General features: G+C 45.4%; 1 protein-coding gene across 1 annotated transcript in view; it reads left to right on the forward strand.

Annotated features, from left to right (window-relative positions):
- LOC139232507 (probable voltage-dependent N-type calcium channel subunit alpha-1B) overlaps window positions 1-18,587 on the forward strand; it is a 958,198-nt gene that overhangs the window by 403,301 nt on the left and 536,310 nt on the right. Inside the window, exon 6 of the mRNA XM_070862825.1 lies at window positions 3,786-3,938. Within this exon, the coding sequence (XP_070718926.1) occupies window positions 3,786-3,938 (153 nt within the window). The remainder of the gene's footprint in view (window positions 1-3,785; window positions 3,939-18,587) is intronic.

Below are 18,587 nucleotides of genomic sequence, written 5' to 3' on the forward strand. Positions count from 1 at the left end.
ATAAAATAGAAGCAACCCTGCACCTGAATCACCAAGACCAAAGTAATAAGCAATCAATAAATAACAAATAAAAAAACAAGCAGTAATAATAATTCAATAAAAAATAACGAAGTGAAGTAAATAATTAAAGTAACAAATAAAAGTACTGCATCAAATCCTACATTAAACTGAAGGCTGGCCGTGCTGGAGTCTGTTCGGCTAGGGCAAGGTGCGGGACTGCGGCAAGCCCTTCGGCCAGGGCAAGAATCGAGGCTGTGGGAGAGGGGGTGGGGGGGGGAGCGAGAAAGAACATGGCAGGCTGTGGGAGGGGGGGCGAGAGTGAGAAAGAATGCAGCAGGCTGTCGGGGGGAGTGGGGCTGGCGGGGAGAGTGAGAAAGAACGTGGCAGGCTGTGGGGGGAGTTGCTGATGAGGAGGGATAGAGAAGTCACATGACAGGAGGGGGAGAGAACAAAAGACCTTTGGGTTTCTTACCTTGTTTGGGGAGTGAGAAGAGCTGGGCTGTGTGCTGTGTTAATGGAACATGATTCAGTTTCAATGTAAAAAATATTTTATTGAAAATTTTAGAATGTACACTTTAGTGTAATAAAATAATTCTTTTGTCAAACTGTCCTTTAATATGACTCTAAGATCACTTAAAACTTTAAGATCACTTATAAACTTGTAAAGTTACAAAAGTTACAAAACAATTTCAATGTGATAAATCTTACACTCGAAAATCACTTACACTTCAAGATCACTTTTTAGGTGCAAAATTAAATAACTTACAAAATGTGAGAACATTTACACTCTAAGATCACTTAAAAACCCTAAGATCACTTATAAGTTGTAAAGTTTCAAAACTTACAAAACAATTTCCATTAGAAAAAACTTACACTGTAAGATCACTTAAAAACTTTAAGGTCACTTTAGTCTTGTAAAGTTACATCGCTTACAAAAAAACTTTCAAGAGTAAAATCAACAACAACAACAAAAACAACAGCAGCAAAGAAAGGCTGTACCTATCTCAGATCCACATCTTGGTGAATGTGCAATGCTTCATGGGGGGTGGTGGTAGAGGGGGAGGGGGCGGGGTTACGGCTTGTGTCTCTACAGAGACTAGTGCGGGGATTGCCGTGGGAGTGGCAGTAGATTGGCCTGGCTGTGTTCCCTTATTGCAGCAGCTACCTCCCTGATGGCCTGTGCTGTTGTTTCGGCTGCCTGTTACATTCCCTCCCTGATGGCCTGTGCCATCGTTCCAGCTGCCTCTGAAATTCCCTCCCTGATGGCCTGTGCCGTCGTTCCCGCTGCCTCTGAAATGTCCTCCCTCATGTCCCGTGACATTATTACTATTTCTGCCGTCAATGTCGTTACCTCTTCACCCACCCCATTGACGGTGTTCACGCGTGATCGGGTAAGCTCATTGGTTTCCATTCCCAATGCCTTCACTTGAGCCACATCTGTTGCACCCTCCAGCTCAGGACAGCGTGGTACATTTCTCCTTGGCCTTGCCCTGGGTCTGTCTAGCGGAATCCATCCAGTGTGAGGCGCAGGCTGGGAAGGTGTGGCAGGCGCAGGCTGGGAAGGTGTGGCCATGGGTGTTACAGGCTGCATTCCACCAGCACTGGGAGTCGCAGGCTGGGACAATGGGTCACTGGGTGTTCCATGCTGTATTCCAGCAGGAGTGGGACCTAGAACCTCGGATGGTGGGCCCCTAGGTGTTCCATACTGCATTCCAGCAGCACTGGAACCCACAACCTCTGGACTTTCGAAAGCATCCAATGCCGGACCAAATCTTAAACCACTATGCAGGGACTGGGATGAGCTGAAACCACAGAATGTCGAACCAGACCCTAAACCACTATGCAGGGACTGGGATGAGCTGAAACCACGGAATGTTGAACCAGACCCTAAACCACTATGCAGGGATTGGGATGAGCTGAAACCACAGAATGTCGAATCAGACCCTAAACCACTGTGCAGGGACTGGGATGAGCTGAAACCACGGAATGTTGAACCAGACCCTAAACCTCTATGCAGGGACTGGGATGAGCTGAAACCACGGAATGTTGAACCAGACCCTAAACCTCTATGCAGGGACTGGGATGAGCTGAAACCATGGAATGTTGAACCAGACCCTAAACCACTATGCAGGGACTGGGCCGCGCTCAAACCACAGAATGACGAACCAGAAATCATGGAAGTGCTTGGCAAAGCAAGTTCAAGATTCTCCCCTTCATACCTCTCCATGGCCACCCCCTCCCCACTACAAAGTTGGCCTGGCTCGCCCGCGTCTGAATCTTCTTCTGTATCTTCAGGATTGGCATCAGGTTCTGCAAAATATAACCGAACAGTCAAATGGTTAGCAGCAGAGGAGGGGGCAGGATATAGTGGCATGAGTAGGCTCACCCGTAGCAGGACAGGCAGCAGGTTGTTTTGAAGGGCCACGAGTAATTTTCACTACTTACCCTCTTCCTCGCGTGTGGGCCCAGCTTGTGCAGTACTGATTGCTTTTCTCCAGCTAAGACCCATCAAAGCAGCGACCCTCTGTTCCAAGGGTGTCAGTGGGTGAAGGTTTGGTGGGCCTCCTCCTGTTCGAGTTCTTTCCCTTTTGTTTTGGGCCAATTTCTTCTGCAAAGATTAAAACATAACTTGTTCGAGAGGGTGTCTTTCTGCTGGATGGGACATATACAGATGGTCACATTTACAGATGCAATTCCATTAACAAATGAAAATATTACTTACACTAACTGCTTGACCAAGGTCCTGCCATTTCTTTTTACACTGTCTTCCACTTCTCGTGGTATTCACCACTGCGCAGTAATCTTCTGCAAGTTTGGTCCAGCATTTATTAATATCTTTGGGTTGCATTTTTACGCGACCTCTGTTGCTCCTATCCAGCTCCTGCCATCTTTCCTCGATTATATTCACTAGTACCTCCACTTCTTGACGCGTGAAATTCTTTGTTCTTGGGGCACGGTGTTGCATTGCTCTATTGAATTGACACTCAGTGATTTTTAAAAGTCCTTATTTTGCTTGCAGCAATGAATTATTCTCACCTATGCAGCACTTCTTGTGGAGGTTTAGCAGCTGATTTCTTGCAGAGTACTCCAAACAGCACTCCTACAGCTTTCAAAACATCAAGCAGGCATCCAAAACTCAGTGAGAGGTTCTCCCTTTAAAAATGGCCGATTGCCAATGGTAATGCCCCACTGAGCATGCGCGAATTCTGCAACCCGCATGCGTGTGCTGCTGGCACTCACACAGTCACTCAGATTAGGCCCCGCCCCCCCACCGGCTCTACGCGGCCAGCACGGATCTAGCTCCACCCCCTCTCTTCATTGTATACTACGCCAGCTCCACAGATGGCCCGACAAGCGGCCATGATCGCAGCAAGTTTTTCGGTGCAGCTTTCAAAGTAAAAAGTCGGCGGGGGGCTCGGAGGTGCGTGGAAAAAAATGGAGGGCCAAATTTGGGCCCATAGATTGGTTAATTTTCTCTTCAATGCAAGTTTTCACAATCACCAACCTTTCAATTTAATTGCATTCTATAAGTAAAAGACTTGAACATTTAATTTTGAATCAAGCATGTTTTTAAACAGGGAAAATGTAATTTAAATTGATTGAACAAACCGGCTGATTTAGGAACATAGAAACAGGAGTAGGCCATTCAGCCCCTCGAGGCTCTACCGCCATTCAACCAGATCATGTCTGATCCGTAACTTAACTTCATCTACCTGCCTTGGTTCCGTAGCCCTTAATACCCATGCCTAACCAAAGTCTATCAATCTCTTTTCTCCTTCAATCAGGTTTGCAAGTTGTGTTGAAGTCGATAATGAAAGCGATGGTCCCCCTGCTTCAGATTGGGCTTCTGCTGTTCTTTGCGATCGTGATGTTTGCCATTATCGGCCTGGAGTTCTACATGGGAAAATTTCACCAAACCTGCTACAATGAGGAAACAAGTAAGGAAAAATAATGTTGCACGAGAAAGATGCCTGTCGTGTTTTGAAATGCTGTTAATCTGTTATTGCTGATCAAGAACGACTCAACGGTAATTTAAAAAAAATGTTTTTCTTCATTTCTAGTTCTGTTTAAATTTCTCTTCGCTACCGATGCTGATGCATCGAGAATAGGAGCGATTTCTGTACTTCTATTTTTTATTCTGTGTACAGAAGCAAGCCCTTTGCACTTTTTAAATTAAAAGTGAAGATACATTTATAAAAAAATTTATGTTACAATATGTTTCAGCATAACCATCTGCAAATATCAGATATCAGGAAGGATTGAAGTAAGAAAGCACATGACCCATTATATGCAAGCAACTAACAGTCAGATCAGAAAACATATTTAAATGTCGCAGCAGTGGTCCTAAATTTGATTTTCATTATTGCACATGTAAAAGTTGATCGATATTAAATAATCAGAATCTATTTTATAACAATCAGTAGGTCGTACTTTTAATGTTAAATTTGGTTACAATGCTTCATGAGTGGTCTCTTTTCTGTTTTGAGCTCCGTGGTAAAGCTGCAATGTAAATGATTGTGCTGTGGCATATGGAGTGGCTGGTGCAACACAATCTGTTCCCCAGTTTAGATAATGGATTTGCAAGCATGCTATAAGAAACATAGAAACATAGAAAATAGGTGCAGCTGCAGGCCATTCGGCCCTTCGAGCCTGCACCATCATTCAATATGATCATGGCTGATTATGCAACTTCAGTACCCCACTCCTGCTTTCTCGCCATACCCCCTGATCCCTTTAGTCGTAAGGGCCACTCATTGAATATATCCAATGAACAGCAACTTTCTGAGTTAGAGAATTCCATAGGTTCACAATTCTCTGGGTGAAAAGGTTTCTCCTCTTCTCGGTCCTAGATGGCTTACCCCTTATCCTTAGATTGTGACCCCTGGTTCTGGACTTTCCCAACATCGGGAACATTCTTCCTGCATCTAACCTGTCCAGTCCCATCAGAATTTTATATCCTTCTATGAGATCCCCTCTCATTCTTCTAAATTTCAGTGAATATAAGCCTAGTCGATCCAGTCTTTCTTCATATGTCAGGCCTACCATCCTGGGAATCAGTCTGGTGAACCTTCGTTGCACTCCCTCAATAGTAAGAACATCCTTCCTCAGATTAGGAGACCAAAACTGCACACAATACTCAAGGTGTGGTCTCATCAAGGCCCTGTACAACTGCAGTAAGACCTCCCTGCTCTTATACTCAAATCCTCTTGCTATGAAGGCCAGCATGCCATTTGCTTTCTTTATTGCCTGCTGTACCTGTATGCCTACTTTCAATGACTGATGTACCATGACACCAAAGTCTCGTTGCACCTCCCCTTTTACTAATCTGTCAACATTCAGATAATAATCTGCCTTCCTGTTTTTGCTATATTTATCCTTACATTTATCCACATTATACTGCATCTGCCATGCATTTGTCCACTCATCTAACCTGTCCAAGTCAGCCTGCAGCCTCTTAGAATCCTCCTCATAGCTCACACTGCCGCCCAGCTTAGTGTCATCTGCAAATTTGGAGATATTACATTCAATCCCTTCATCTAAATCGTTAATGTATATTGTAAATAGCTGGGGTCCCAGCACTGAACCTTGTGGTACCCCACTAGTCATTGCCTGCCATTCTGAAAAGGACCTGTTTATTCCTACTCTTTGCTTCCTATCTGCCAACCAGTTCTCTATCCACGTCAATACATTACCCCCAATACCATGCGCCTTAATTTTGCATACTAATCTCTTGTATGGGACCTTGTCAAAAGCCTTTTGAAAGTCCAAATACATCATATCCACTGGTTCTCCCTTATCCACTCTACTAGTTACATCCTCAAAACCTTATGGAAGATTTGTCAAGCATGATTTCCCTTTCATAAATCCATGCTGACTTGGACCAATCATGCCACTGCTTTCCAAATGCGCTGCTATTACATCTTTAATAATTGATTCCAGCATTTTCCCCATTATTGATGTCAGGTTAACTGGTCTATAATTCCCTGTTTTCTCTCTCCCTCCTTATTTAAAAAGTGGGGTTACATTAGCTACCCTCCAATCCATAGGAACTGATCCAGAGTCCATGGAATGTTGGAAAATGACCACCAATGCATCTACTATTGTGATGTTCCTGGAACTGAAATTGTTTACAAGACTACCCAAAAACAGCACAGCACTTCTGATCAATTAATCTGCTAATAATTCATTTTATCTTCAGAAGGTGGAAGTTGGGGGCGTTGCGGAGACACCGCCATGATGACATCATCACGGCGCCGCGTCACCATGGCGCTCCTCGTCACTTAAAGGGGCGAGCCTCTGCGCTTTTAAAACTTCGAGCCACTGGGCCACCAGGGAGAGTTTAGGCTGGGCCAGTAGCCTGGCACCCAAGAGGGGGTGCCAGGCTGCCTGTTGGTGGTGCGGCCGAACCTGGGGATATATTTGTTCAGCTGACCTGGCAGTCGGCCGACAAAAAAAATGTGGCGGCAATGGCAGTAGGCCCTCCCCTTTAAGTGAAGCCACACTGGCGCTGTAGAAGGCCACAGCGTCACTGGACCACCGGGTGAAAGCTTGTATTGGCACTGCCGAGCGGGCCGAAGATTTTTGGCGGGGAATGTCACCGTCGAAGGGAGTTAGATCGGCAGTGCGCACGGTGATGATGCACATACCGCAGATCAGCAGCAGCGGAGCGGTATAATGGGGGGATCGGGGCACTGCCGGGAAAACTCACGAAGGCAATTGGGCCAGCAGCGGCCGTTCCACCAAAAGTCAGCGGCCACTCCACTTCGCAGCCTGGCCGCTAATTTGCAGTGGTAACAGGCCTTAAGGAAAGGAGCAATTTCACATTCCTTTATTCTTATACTCTCATCCATTTGTAATAATAATAACCATTGTATCTGAGTAAGATTACAAGTTTATATTACTATGTTGTGATTGCGTGAATTGCAAAATAGATATTCCAGTCAGCAAGGATAAATGAAATGGTCCTTTTGTGAATATAATTTCTAATCTTTGCTAGTTCTATTGTTTTTAAACCCATTCACCCAACCCCCCCCCACCCACAATAAAACAACTCTGGTATTTTATAATATTTTAGATGATTGTAGATGAAGAACCCAAAAATGCGGTAAACGTGAAATACATATTGGCTCAGATTTTGCGGCCGGCGGTGTAACTAAGGATTACGCCATGGGCATCCAAACCAAATGTGCACTTGCCTGCTGGGAACCCTCCTCCAAGAAGTTGCTGCCAGACGCTGCAGGGCTGAGTATTGTAGCCCATGGATCCCAGGGCCCCAGCGTGAGTGGGAGCATACCTGAAATCACATGGGCCAGTACTCTAGTCAGGAAAAAGAAGGTCTCTCATTCACCCCCAGTCTCTCACTCACGAGCCAAGAGGATATATTACTTTTATAAATATAACTGTAATAATCCTGTGGGTCATATGCAACTGCTTGCAACATTCACGTAAAAAGCAGCAACTTTCTATTCGTATTCAAAACTAAAAATAGTGGATATATGCCAGGCTACGGTGGATTGGCACAAAAATCATATTGCACACTTACTGTGATGTTCATCTCAGTTGAAGCCTTCAACTGTAAAACAGCTCAGGATTTATTCAATTTAAAACACCATTTACAATGACATTTTTGGAAGAGTGTTCTACTCTGATGGGGGCTATCATTGCCTGTGTTTTCTGAGGCAAGGTGCATGAATATGATGTTCTATCACTTCCACCTACCTCCATTCACCATTGAAGGTATTTGTAAGCCATGATATAACAGGACATGTTTCCATTTCTGGCCTCAGAATCTCAAAGATAGCAATCTCACTCAGAACACCACCCACCTGAGGGTAAGTTTGAAAAGACTGGCTTGTAGTTTAAGCTTTTAAAACAAAATATATACCGTATATACTCGCGTATCCTACGATCTCGCGTATCATGCGACCCCTAAATTTTCGTCCCCAAAACATGATTTTATCATATATCTCATGTATCATGCGAGTCACTTTTTTGAGATACCAGATGCCACTAGGCTAGGCTTTCAAACAAGTTTAACAAGTACCCAACACGTAACAAGTACCCTAACACATAACAACGATCGAATACAGACCTTAACAACCGAATCATGAAACATCGAGTGGATTCTGTTGTGAAAACTGTTCGCGAATCGAACACCAATATAGCAATCATTCCAGCTGGCTTGACTAGCGTCGTTCAGCCACTTGACGTATCCATTAATAAGCCATTTAAAGACAATATAAGAAAGAAATGGAATGACTGGATGATGGAAGGAGAGAAATCATTTATGAAGGGAGGGAATATGAAGGCTCCGGATTTGCCTCTACTGTGTTTGCGGGTAAAAGAAGCATGGGCTGAGATAGATGGAGATTTGATTGTTAAAGCCTCTAATAATGCAGCAAACTTCAGAGGGAGTTGTGGGTGGTGATCTCTAGACCACAGCAAAGATACAGTACAAGTGACAATAGAGGCTGCAATCCAGCCCAGGAGATACCTGCCGAGATTCAGCGTGGATAAGGTCTGCTTAACAGCCTAACAGCCTAATCTTGGCCAGCACTTCACACCCGCAAATTTTGTATCTCGCGTATCATGCTACCCCCCAAATTTAGGTTACAATTTAGGTCTTCAAAAGTCGCATGATACGCGAGTATATACGGTACTTGGATTTCCAAACGGTGTTCCCTTACGCTGTGCAAACAGGCTCCTACGCCTGTTTGCACTAGCCCTAGCATTTTCAGGTGTAATTGCTGGGCAGTTGGTGGGCAATTAGACCAACTCAGTGCCAGCAATGAGCATTTCAGTGTCGGAGCAAATGATCTGTCAAGTCTGAAATTGACAGTTTGCAAGTTTGGGATGTGCTGCATACGCAAGTGCATGCGGAAATCCTGAACTGCTGTCCATTTTAAAGGCTGCTAATTCTGCCCCAGTCTGTTTCGGAGCTGTCATTGACTGGCTGAAGCTTTGCGCTTTCTGCATGCACCAAATCCCGAAGTTGCGGTCAGTTTCAAAGTCGGAATGATGGCGAATGCTGCCAGTTCGCCGTCATCCCGACCGCAAGTTCCAGGCCATTATTTCAATGAGCAAGTGGTCAGTCTATGGAATGGGCCCTCGACGGAGATGGTGGAAGCAGTTAGTACTGACTCATTCAAATACACACTAGATCGATTATTTTCAGAGTATAACATCTGGTATACAGTACATGAGTAATTTGAGACATTTCATGTGGTAAATGTAGTAGGCTTGGAAGGAACAGGTGACAAAAGTTCCCAGAGCTTCCCACCTCTGGGGTAGAAACATAGAAAATAGGTGCAGGAGTAGGTCATTCGGCCCTTCGAGCCGGCACCACCATTCAATAAGATCACGGCTGATCATTCCCTCAGTATTCCTTTCCTGCTTTTTCTCCATACCTCTTGATCCCCTTTGCCATAAGGGCCATATCTAATTACCTCTTGAATATATCCAATGAACTGGCATCAACAACTCTCTGCGGCAGGTAATTCCACAGGTTAATAACTCTCTGAGTGAAGAAGTTTCTCCTCATCTCAGTCCTAAATGGCCTACCCCTTATTCTAAGACTGTGTCCCCTGGTTCTGCACTTCCCCAACATCGGGAACATTCTACCCGCATCTAACCTGTCCCGTCCCGTCAGAATCTTATATGTTTCTATGAGATCCCCTCTCATACTTCAATGTATAAAGGCCCAGTCGATCCAGTCTCTCCTCATATGTCAGTATAGCCATCCCTGGAATCAGTCTGGTGAACCTTCGCTGCACTCTCTCAATAGCAAGAACGTCCTTCCTCAGATTAAGAGACCAAAACTGAACACAATATTCCAGGTGAGGCCTCACCAAGGCCCTGTACAATTGCAGTAAGACCTCCCTGCTCCAATACTCAAAACCCCTAGCTATGAAGGCCAACATACCATTTGCTTTCTTCACCGCCTGCTGTACCTGTATGCCAACTTTCAATGACTGATGAACCATGACACCCAGGTCTCATTGCACCTCCCCTTTCCCTAATCTGCCGCCATTCAGATAATATTCTGTCTTCGCGTTTTTGCCCCCAAAGTGGATAACCTCACATTTATCCACATTATACTGCATCTGTCATGCATTTGCCCACACTTCTAACCTGTCCAAGTCACCCTGCAGCCTCTTAGCGTTCCCCTCACAGCTCACACCGCCACCCAGTTTAGTGTCATCTGCAAACTTGGAGATATTACACTCAATTCCTTCATCTAAATCATTGATGTATATTGTAAAGAGCTGGGGTCCCAGCACTGAGCCCTGCGGCACTCCACCAGTCACTGCCTGCCATTCTGAAAAGGACCCGCTTATCCCGACTCTCTGCTTCCTGTCTGCCAACCAGTTCTCTATCCATGTCAGTATATTACCCCCAATACCATGTACTTTGATTTTGCACACCAATCTCTTGTGTGGGACCTTGTCAAAAGCCTTTTGAAAGTCCAAATACACCACATCCACTGGTTCTCCCTTGTCCACTCTACTAGTTACATCCTCATAAAATTCCAGAAGATTTGTCAAGCATGATTTCCCCTTCATAACTCCATGCTGACTTGGACGGATCCTGTCACTGCTTTCCAAATGCGCTGCTATTTCATCCTTAATATTGATTCCAACATTTTCCCCACGACTGATGTCAGGCTAACCAGTCTATAATTACCTGCTTTCTCTCTCCTTTCCTTTTTAAGAAGTGGTGTTACATTAGCTACCCTCCAGTCCATAGGTACTGACCCAGAGTTGACAGACTGTTGGAAAATGATCACCAATGCATCCACTATTTCTAGGGCCACTTCCTTAAGTACTCTGCGATGCAGCCGATCAGGCCCCGGGGATTTATTGGCCTTCAATCCCATCAATTTCCCCAACACAATTTCTCACCTGATAAGGATATCCTTCAGTTCCTCCTTCTCGCTAGACCCTCGGTCGCCTAGTATTTCCAGAAGGTTATTCGTGTCTTCCTTCGTGAAGACAGAACCAAAGTATTTGTTCAGTTGGTCTGCCATTTCTTTAATCCCCATTAAAAATTCACCTGAATCCGACTGCAAGGGACCTACGTTTGTCTTCACTATTGTGTTCCTAACACAGATGAGACTGCACACAGGGAGGTTAAAGTAATAGTGACCTCAGTCTTTATTAAGACACTGCAGAGTGAGGAACAGGCCTTAGGGGCCGGCTTATATACAGTACTCCCAAGGGATGCTGGGATCCCTTGGGACTTCAGGGGATGCGCTCCCTGGTGGCAGAACATGGGAGTGCATGCTTTACAGATACACAACATCACTCCCCCCCCCCCAAAGTCAAAGTGAAAACTATTTACAAGGTGAGGCGGTCGGGAGACTTTCTTTCCCTGGTGGACTGCCTCGGTACAAATGTCTGTTCTGGTGTGTTGGCTGTGCCCTCGCTGTGCTGGTGTGTTGTTGGCCCTGCAGGACTGCTGGGTGAGCCTGGCCTTGCTGGGTTGTAGGGCATGATGGATTCGATTTCCTGGTCCGGGGTGGTGTCGTTGATCCTTTGGGTGTGTGTGGAATCGAAAAAGGTGGTGTCTGCTGTGGGTTGTTCAGTGCAGTCTGAACCGCAGCCTCGTTTGGTCCAGGTGCTTTCTACAATTTGTCCATTGTCTAGTTTGACTACAAACACCCTACTCCCTTCTTAAGCTATCACCGTGCCCGCAATCCACTTGGGACCATGTCCATAGTTTAGCACATACACAGAGTCATTCAGATCAATTTCACGTGACACAGTGGCTCGACGATCGTTTACATTTTGTTGCTGTCGCCTGCTCTCTACCTGATCATGCAGGTTGGGGTGAACCAGCGAGAGTCTGGTTTTAAGTGTCCTTTTCATGAGTAGCTCAGCCGGGGGCACCCCTGTGAGCGAGTGGGGTCTCGTGCGGTAGCTGAGCAGTACTCGGGACAGGCAGGTTTGGAGTGAGCCTTCTGTGACTCGTTTAAGGCTCTGTTTGATGGTTTGTACTGCCTGCTATGCCTGCCCATTGGAGGCTGGTTTAAACGGGGCCGAGGTGACATGTTTGATCCCATTGCGGGTCATGAATTCTTTAAATTCGGCACTGGTGAAACATGGCCCGTTGTCACCGACCAGTAGTTCAGGCAGACCGTGGGTGGCAAACATGGTCCTCAGGCTTTCAATGGTGGCGGTGGCGATGTTTCCCGACATTATTTCACATTCAATCCATTTTGAAAAAGCATCCACCACCACCAGGAACATTTTACCAACAAACGGGACATCATAGTCGACGTGGATCCTTGACCATGGTCTGGCGGGCCAGGACCACAAACATAGTGGTGCCTCTCTGGGCGTGTTGCTCAACTGAGCACACATGCTGCATTGTCGTACACAGGACTCTCAGTCAGAGTCGATACCGGGCCACCACACATGGGATCTGGCTAAGGCTTTCATCATTACTATACCCGGGTATGTGCTGTGGAGATCCGAGATGAACGTCTCCCTGCCCTTTTTGGGTAGCACTACGCCGTTACTCCACAACAGGCAGTCTGCCTGAATGGACTGTTCGTCCTTTCGCCGCTGGAACGGCTTGATTAGCTCTTGCATTTCAACGGGGATGCTGGCCCAGCTCCCATGCAGTACACAGGTTTTACTTGGTTCAGCAGAGGATCTTGGCTGGTCCGAGTACTAATCTGGCGGGCCGTGACAGGTGATTTATCCATGACCATCAACAAGTCTGCAGGCTGTGCCATTTCCACCTCCGTGGTGGGCAGTGGTAGCCGACTGAGAGCATCCACTCAGTTCTCAATGCCTGGCCTGCTGCGGATGGTATAGTTATAAGCTAATAGCGCGAGTGCCCACCTTTGTATGCCGGCTGAGGCATTAGTATTTATCCCCTTGTTTTCAGTGAACAGGGATATGAGGGGCTTGTGATCGGTTTCCAGCTCAAATTTGAGGCCAAACAGGTACTGATGCATTTTCTTTACCCCGAACACACACGCTAATGCCTCTTTCTCAATCATGTTGTAGGCCCTCTCAGCCTTAGACAAGCTCCTGGAAGCATAGGCGACAGGTTGCAACTTCCCCGCAACGTTAGCTTGTTGTAATACACACCCGACTCCGTACGACAATGCATCACATGCTAGCAGCAAGTCTTTTACACGGGTTATACAATACAAGCAGCTTGTTGGAGCATAAAGTGTTTCTGGCTTTCTCAAAAGCAATTACTTGTTTTTTTTCCCATACCCAGTTCTCACCTTTATGCAATAACACATGTAGGGGCTCAAAGAGGATGCTTAACCCCGGTAGGAAGTTACCAAAATAGTTGAGGAGTCCCAAGAACGACCGCAGCTCCGTGACGTTCTGTGGCCTGGGCGCGTTCCTGATAGCCTCCGTCTTGGCGTCTGTGGGCCAAATGCCATCTGCCGCGATCTTTCTCCACAAAAACTCTACTTCTGTTGCCATGAAGATGCATTTTGACATCTTCAGCCGCAGCCCTACGTGACCCAGACGCTGGAGGACCTCCACCAGATTTTGTAGGTGCTCAACGGTGTCCCGACCCGTGACCAATATATCGTCCTGAAAAACCACCGTGCGTGGTACCGACTTGAGTAGGCTCTCCATGTTTCTCTGGAAGATCGCTGCAGCCGACCGAATTCCAAACGGGCATCTCTTGTAGATGAACAGTCCCTTGTGTGTGTTGATGCAGGTGAGTCACCTCGAAGACTCCTCCAGCTCCTGCGTCATGTCGGCCGAAGTCATGTTGAGCTTGGTGAACGTCTTGCCTCCTGCCAGCATCACAAATAGGTCATCTGCCTTAGGTAGCGGGTATTGGTCCTGTAGCGAGAAACGATTCATAGTTACTTTATAATCGCCGCAAATCCTGACCGTGCCATCACTTTTGAGTACTGGAACAATCGGGCTGGCCCACTCGCTGAAGTCCACTGGGGTGATGTTCCCCTCGCGTTGCAGCCTGTCCAGCTCGATTTCCACTCTCTCCCTCATCATGTGAGGTACCGCTCGCGCCTTGTGGTGAATGGGTCGTGCCTCTGGGACCAAGTGGATCCGCACCTTTGCCCTGGAAAAGTTTCCAATGCCTGGCTCAAAAAGGGATGGAAATTTGTTAAGAACCCTGGCACATGAGGCCTCATCGGCATGTGATAGCACTCGGATGTCATCCCAGTTCCAGCGGATTTTGCCCAGCCAGCTCCTTCCAAGCAGTGTGGATCCATCACCCAGGACAATCCAGAGTGGCAGTTCGTGCACCGTGCCCTCGTAGGTGACCTTGACCACGGCACAGCCTAGTACAGTGATAAGCTCTCTGGTGTACATTCTCAGTTTCGTGTGAATGGGGCTCAGGACTGGTCTGAGTGCGTTGTTGCACCACAGTCTCTCAAATATCTTATTACTCATGATGGATTGGCTAGCGCCAGTGACCAGTTCCATGGCTACGGGTAAGCCATTCAATTTTACATGTAGCATTATAGGTGGACATTTCGTCGAAAATGTGTGCACCCCGTGTACTTCAGCATCTGCCTCCTCTCTCTGAGGCTTGAAATTGCTTTGATCCACCATGGACCAATCTTCCTCTGCCACGTGGTGGTTAGCAGGTTTTGCAGAGCTCGCAGCTCGTCTGCAAGCTCGTTGGAGGTGCCCCATTGTTCCACAGCTCTTGCAAATATACCCTTTGAAGCGCCATGAATAGGCTGAATGGAAGCCTCCACAACACCAACAAGGTGTGAATTGCCTTGCATTCATCCTTTGTTGGGGACTCTGAGTCATCTGGGTCACCTGAGGCCTGCTGGCAGTTGCAGACTCATGGTTTCTGCCCTGTACATTTCTGCTCGCAAACATAGTTCCAGTTACTTTCTGAACATTGCTAGCACTTGTGTGCTGGGAGATTTGTTTGGTGTTATCACTGGTGGACATAAACGCCTGTGCTATCGCAATGGCCTTATTGAGGGTCGGTGTCTCTACAGTCAAAAGTTTTCGTAGGATGGTCTCGTGGCCAATGCCCAGTACAAAAAAGTCTCTGAGCATTTGCTCTAGGTAGCCATCAAAATCACATTGTCCTGCAAGTCGCCTTAGCTCGGCGACGTAGCTCGCCACTTCCTGACCTTCAGATCGCTGGCACATGTAGAACCAATACCTCGCTATCAGCACGCTCTCCCTCGGGTTAAGATGCTCCCGAACCAGTGTATACCATTCCTCATACGACTTAATTGTGGGTTTCACTGAAGCCAGAAGATTCTTCATGAGGCTGTAGGTTGGTGCCCTGCAGACCGTGAGGAGGACCGCTCTCCTTTTTGCAGTGCTTCCTTCTCCGTCCAGCTCGTTGGCTACAAAGTACTGGCCTAGCCGTTCGACATAGGCTTCCCAGTCCTCACCCTCCGAGAACTTCTCCAGGGTGCCCACAGTTTGCTGCATCTTTGCATTGGATTCGTATACTCGTCGCCAGTTATTGTGTTCCTAACACAGATGAGACTGCACACAGGGAGGTTAAAGTAACAGTGACCTCAGTCTTTATTAAGACACTCCAGAGTGAGGAACAGACCTTAGGGGCCGGCTTATATACAGTGCTCCCAAGGGATGCTGGGATCCGTTGGGACTTCAGGGGATGCACTCTCTGGTGGCGGAACATGGGAGTGCATGCTTTACAGATAGACAACATTCACTAATCTTTTTCTCTTCCCATATCTATTGAAGCTTTTGCAGTTAGTTTTTATGTTCCCGGCAAGCTTCTTCTCGTACTCTATTTTCTCTCTCTTAATTAAACCCTGTGTCCTCCTCTGCTGAATTCTAAATTTCTCCCAGTCCTCAGGTTTGCTGATTTTTCAAGCCAATTTATATGCCTCTTCCTTGGATTTAACACTATCCTTAATTTCCTTTGTTAGCCACGGTTGAGCCACCTTCCCCGTTTTATTTTTACTCCAGACAGGGATGTACAATTGCTGAAGTTCATCCACATGATCTTTAAATGTTTGCCATTGCCTATCCACTGTCAACCCTTTAAGTATCATTTGCCAGTCTATTCCAGCCAATTCACGCCTCAAACCATCAAAGTTACGTTTGCTTAAGTTCAGAACCCTAGTTTCTGAATTAACTGTGTCACTCTCCATCTTAATAAAGAATTCTACCATGTTATGGTCACTCTTCCCCAAGGAGCCTCGCACATCAAGATTGCTAATTAGTCCTTTGTCATTCCACATCACCCAGTCTAGGATGGCCAGCTCCCTGGTTGGTTCCTCGACATATTGGTCTGGAAAACCACCCTAATACACACCAGGAAATCCTCCTCCACCGCATTGCTACCAGTTTGGTTAGCCCAATCAATATATCGATTAAAGTCATCATGATAACTGCTGTACCTTTATGCATGCATCCCTAATTTCTTGTTTGCTGCTGTCCCCAACCTTTCTACTACTGTTTGGTGGTTTGGTAATCTGTCCACAACCTTGCTTTCTGTCTGATTCTGCTGTAGACTAATTGATAGAGACTGATAGCTATGATTAGTCAACAGCTCCATTATCATTGTATCATGCGACTATCAGGATGCTAGAAGGCGAACTAGATGGACCTTGGTTTTTTTTAATTGTCTAGTAATACCTACGCTCCATTTTTAATGTGGTTACTGTGTACATCATACCAGGGGTTTGATAAATGGGGTTTTCTGATCACTTATATATGGAATTAAATATTCTGACATTGTAAAAATGAACTGGTAATAAGAACAGCAAACAGGAAATCTGAAGGAAATGCAGAAAATGCTGAAAATTCACATACGAATGATCGGCAGCAGAAAGAGAAAGATCAGTTAGCATTGTGGCCGTGATTGTTCATCAGAATCAATGAAGTGCGAGTTTCAGAATTAAGTTATTAATTGTACTTCTAAAATACTAAGCTATGTTTTTCTCCTTCAGTTGCTGATCAAACTGCTGTGCATTTCCTGCATTGTTTGTTTCATTTAAATTGAACTGCTTTTTAATTGAGGCGAAAAGAATGTCAATGATTTCCTGGATGGAACACTCGGGTTACTTGGTTTAACTGATGCATATGTTGTCTCAGATAACAAGTTATACACTGACGTGCAATTATTGATAGTTTTGTTACTGAAACAAAGCCAAGAGTTCTCAAAAGAACAGCATTTCAACACTCAGTTCAAATTGGTGCTACACTGTGTAAAGAGCCATGTTAGCTGGTTCAATGACAGGATGGCAAACAAAATCAATTTATGATATTTTGTTAACCTGAGCACATTGTTTTTATTTGATGAGAGTTGCAAGATTTTGAGCTGTGAATTAATTGTTCTAACGGGAACTTGACATTAAAGCAATTCTTTTTCTGTAAAAAGGCGAACCCTCAGACATTCTAAACATGAGTTTAATGTTGGTTGCAGTACACTGTGAGACTACACACCTTCAGGAAAATCGTATTAGATCCAGATTGGCAGCCTTAAACTAGAATTGTCGTCTGAAGACATTCACGTTCCATTGTAGGTCCCCAGTAAAGTGTTGCTCAAATTTATACCTTTGACATAATAGAAGTAGCAGTTTGTTGAAAAGAACATGTTTACAATATTTTCACCAACTGTTACTTACTTGTGTGTTAGCTAGTGGCTCAGTGGGAAGCACTCTCGTCTTTGAGTCAGAAGGTTGTGCGTTCAGGTCCCACTCCAGGAACTGAAGCACATAAATCTAGGCTGACACTCCAGTGCAGTGCTGAGGGAGTGCTGCACTGTCGGAGGTGCCGTCTTTTGGATAAGACGTTAAACCGAGGCCCCGTCTGCTCTCTCAGGTGGATGTGAAAGATCCCATGACACTATTTCGAAGAAGAGCAGGGGTATTATCCTCGGTATCCTGGTCAATATTTAACCATCAATCAACACAACAAAAAACAGATTATCTGGTTATTATCACATTGCTGTTTGTGGGAGCTTGCTGTGCGCAAATTGGCTGCTGCGTTTCCTACATTACAACAGTGACTACACGCCAAAAAAGTACTTTATTGGCTGTAAACGCTTTGAGGCGTCCAGTGGTCGTGAAAGGCGCTATATAAATGCAAGTCTTTCTTTTTACTTGAAGATAAGGAAAATGGTCAAATTTAACTTGTATTTTGCCACATTGAAACATTTTCCATGCTAAAGTTTTCTCATTTACAATAATACATTGCACAGTAATTTCCAATGATTGTGTGATATAAAAATTACTCTTGGAATCTGAATGAAACAAAAACTCAGAGATTTGTGCAATCTTTATCAGCTTGATGATCAAGATACGATATGATTATTTGCTTTAAAATTGAATTTACACCGGTCTAGATCCTGTTCATTGGAGTAAATTAGTACAGGCTTATTAAATTATGCGATAATGTCTGAAAAATACAGAGTTCACCAGATGAGGGCAGCGGGGCATCTGGGACCTTAGTTCTGGGTCCAACATTGTATCTGCTTAACCAATGAGAGATAAGCATTGAGAAAGAAGCAGAGGAACAACAGAAAAGGAGGGTGAATTAGAGTCAAATTAGGTACAGAAAGAGAAATAGAGAGAGGAAAAGAAAGATGAGATTAAGCGAGAGAGAAAAAAGTAGCGAGGAAAAGTATTA

The sequence above is a fragment of the Pristiophorus japonicus genome, chromosome 20 (genome assembly GCF_044704955.1).
Source record: "Pristiophorus japonicus isolate sPriJap1 chromosome 20, sPriJap1.hap1, whole genome shotgun sequence".
Taxonomy (NCBI): domain Eukaryota; kingdom Metazoa; phylum Chordata; class Chondrichthyes; family Pristiophoridae; genus Pristiophorus; species Pristiophorus japonicus.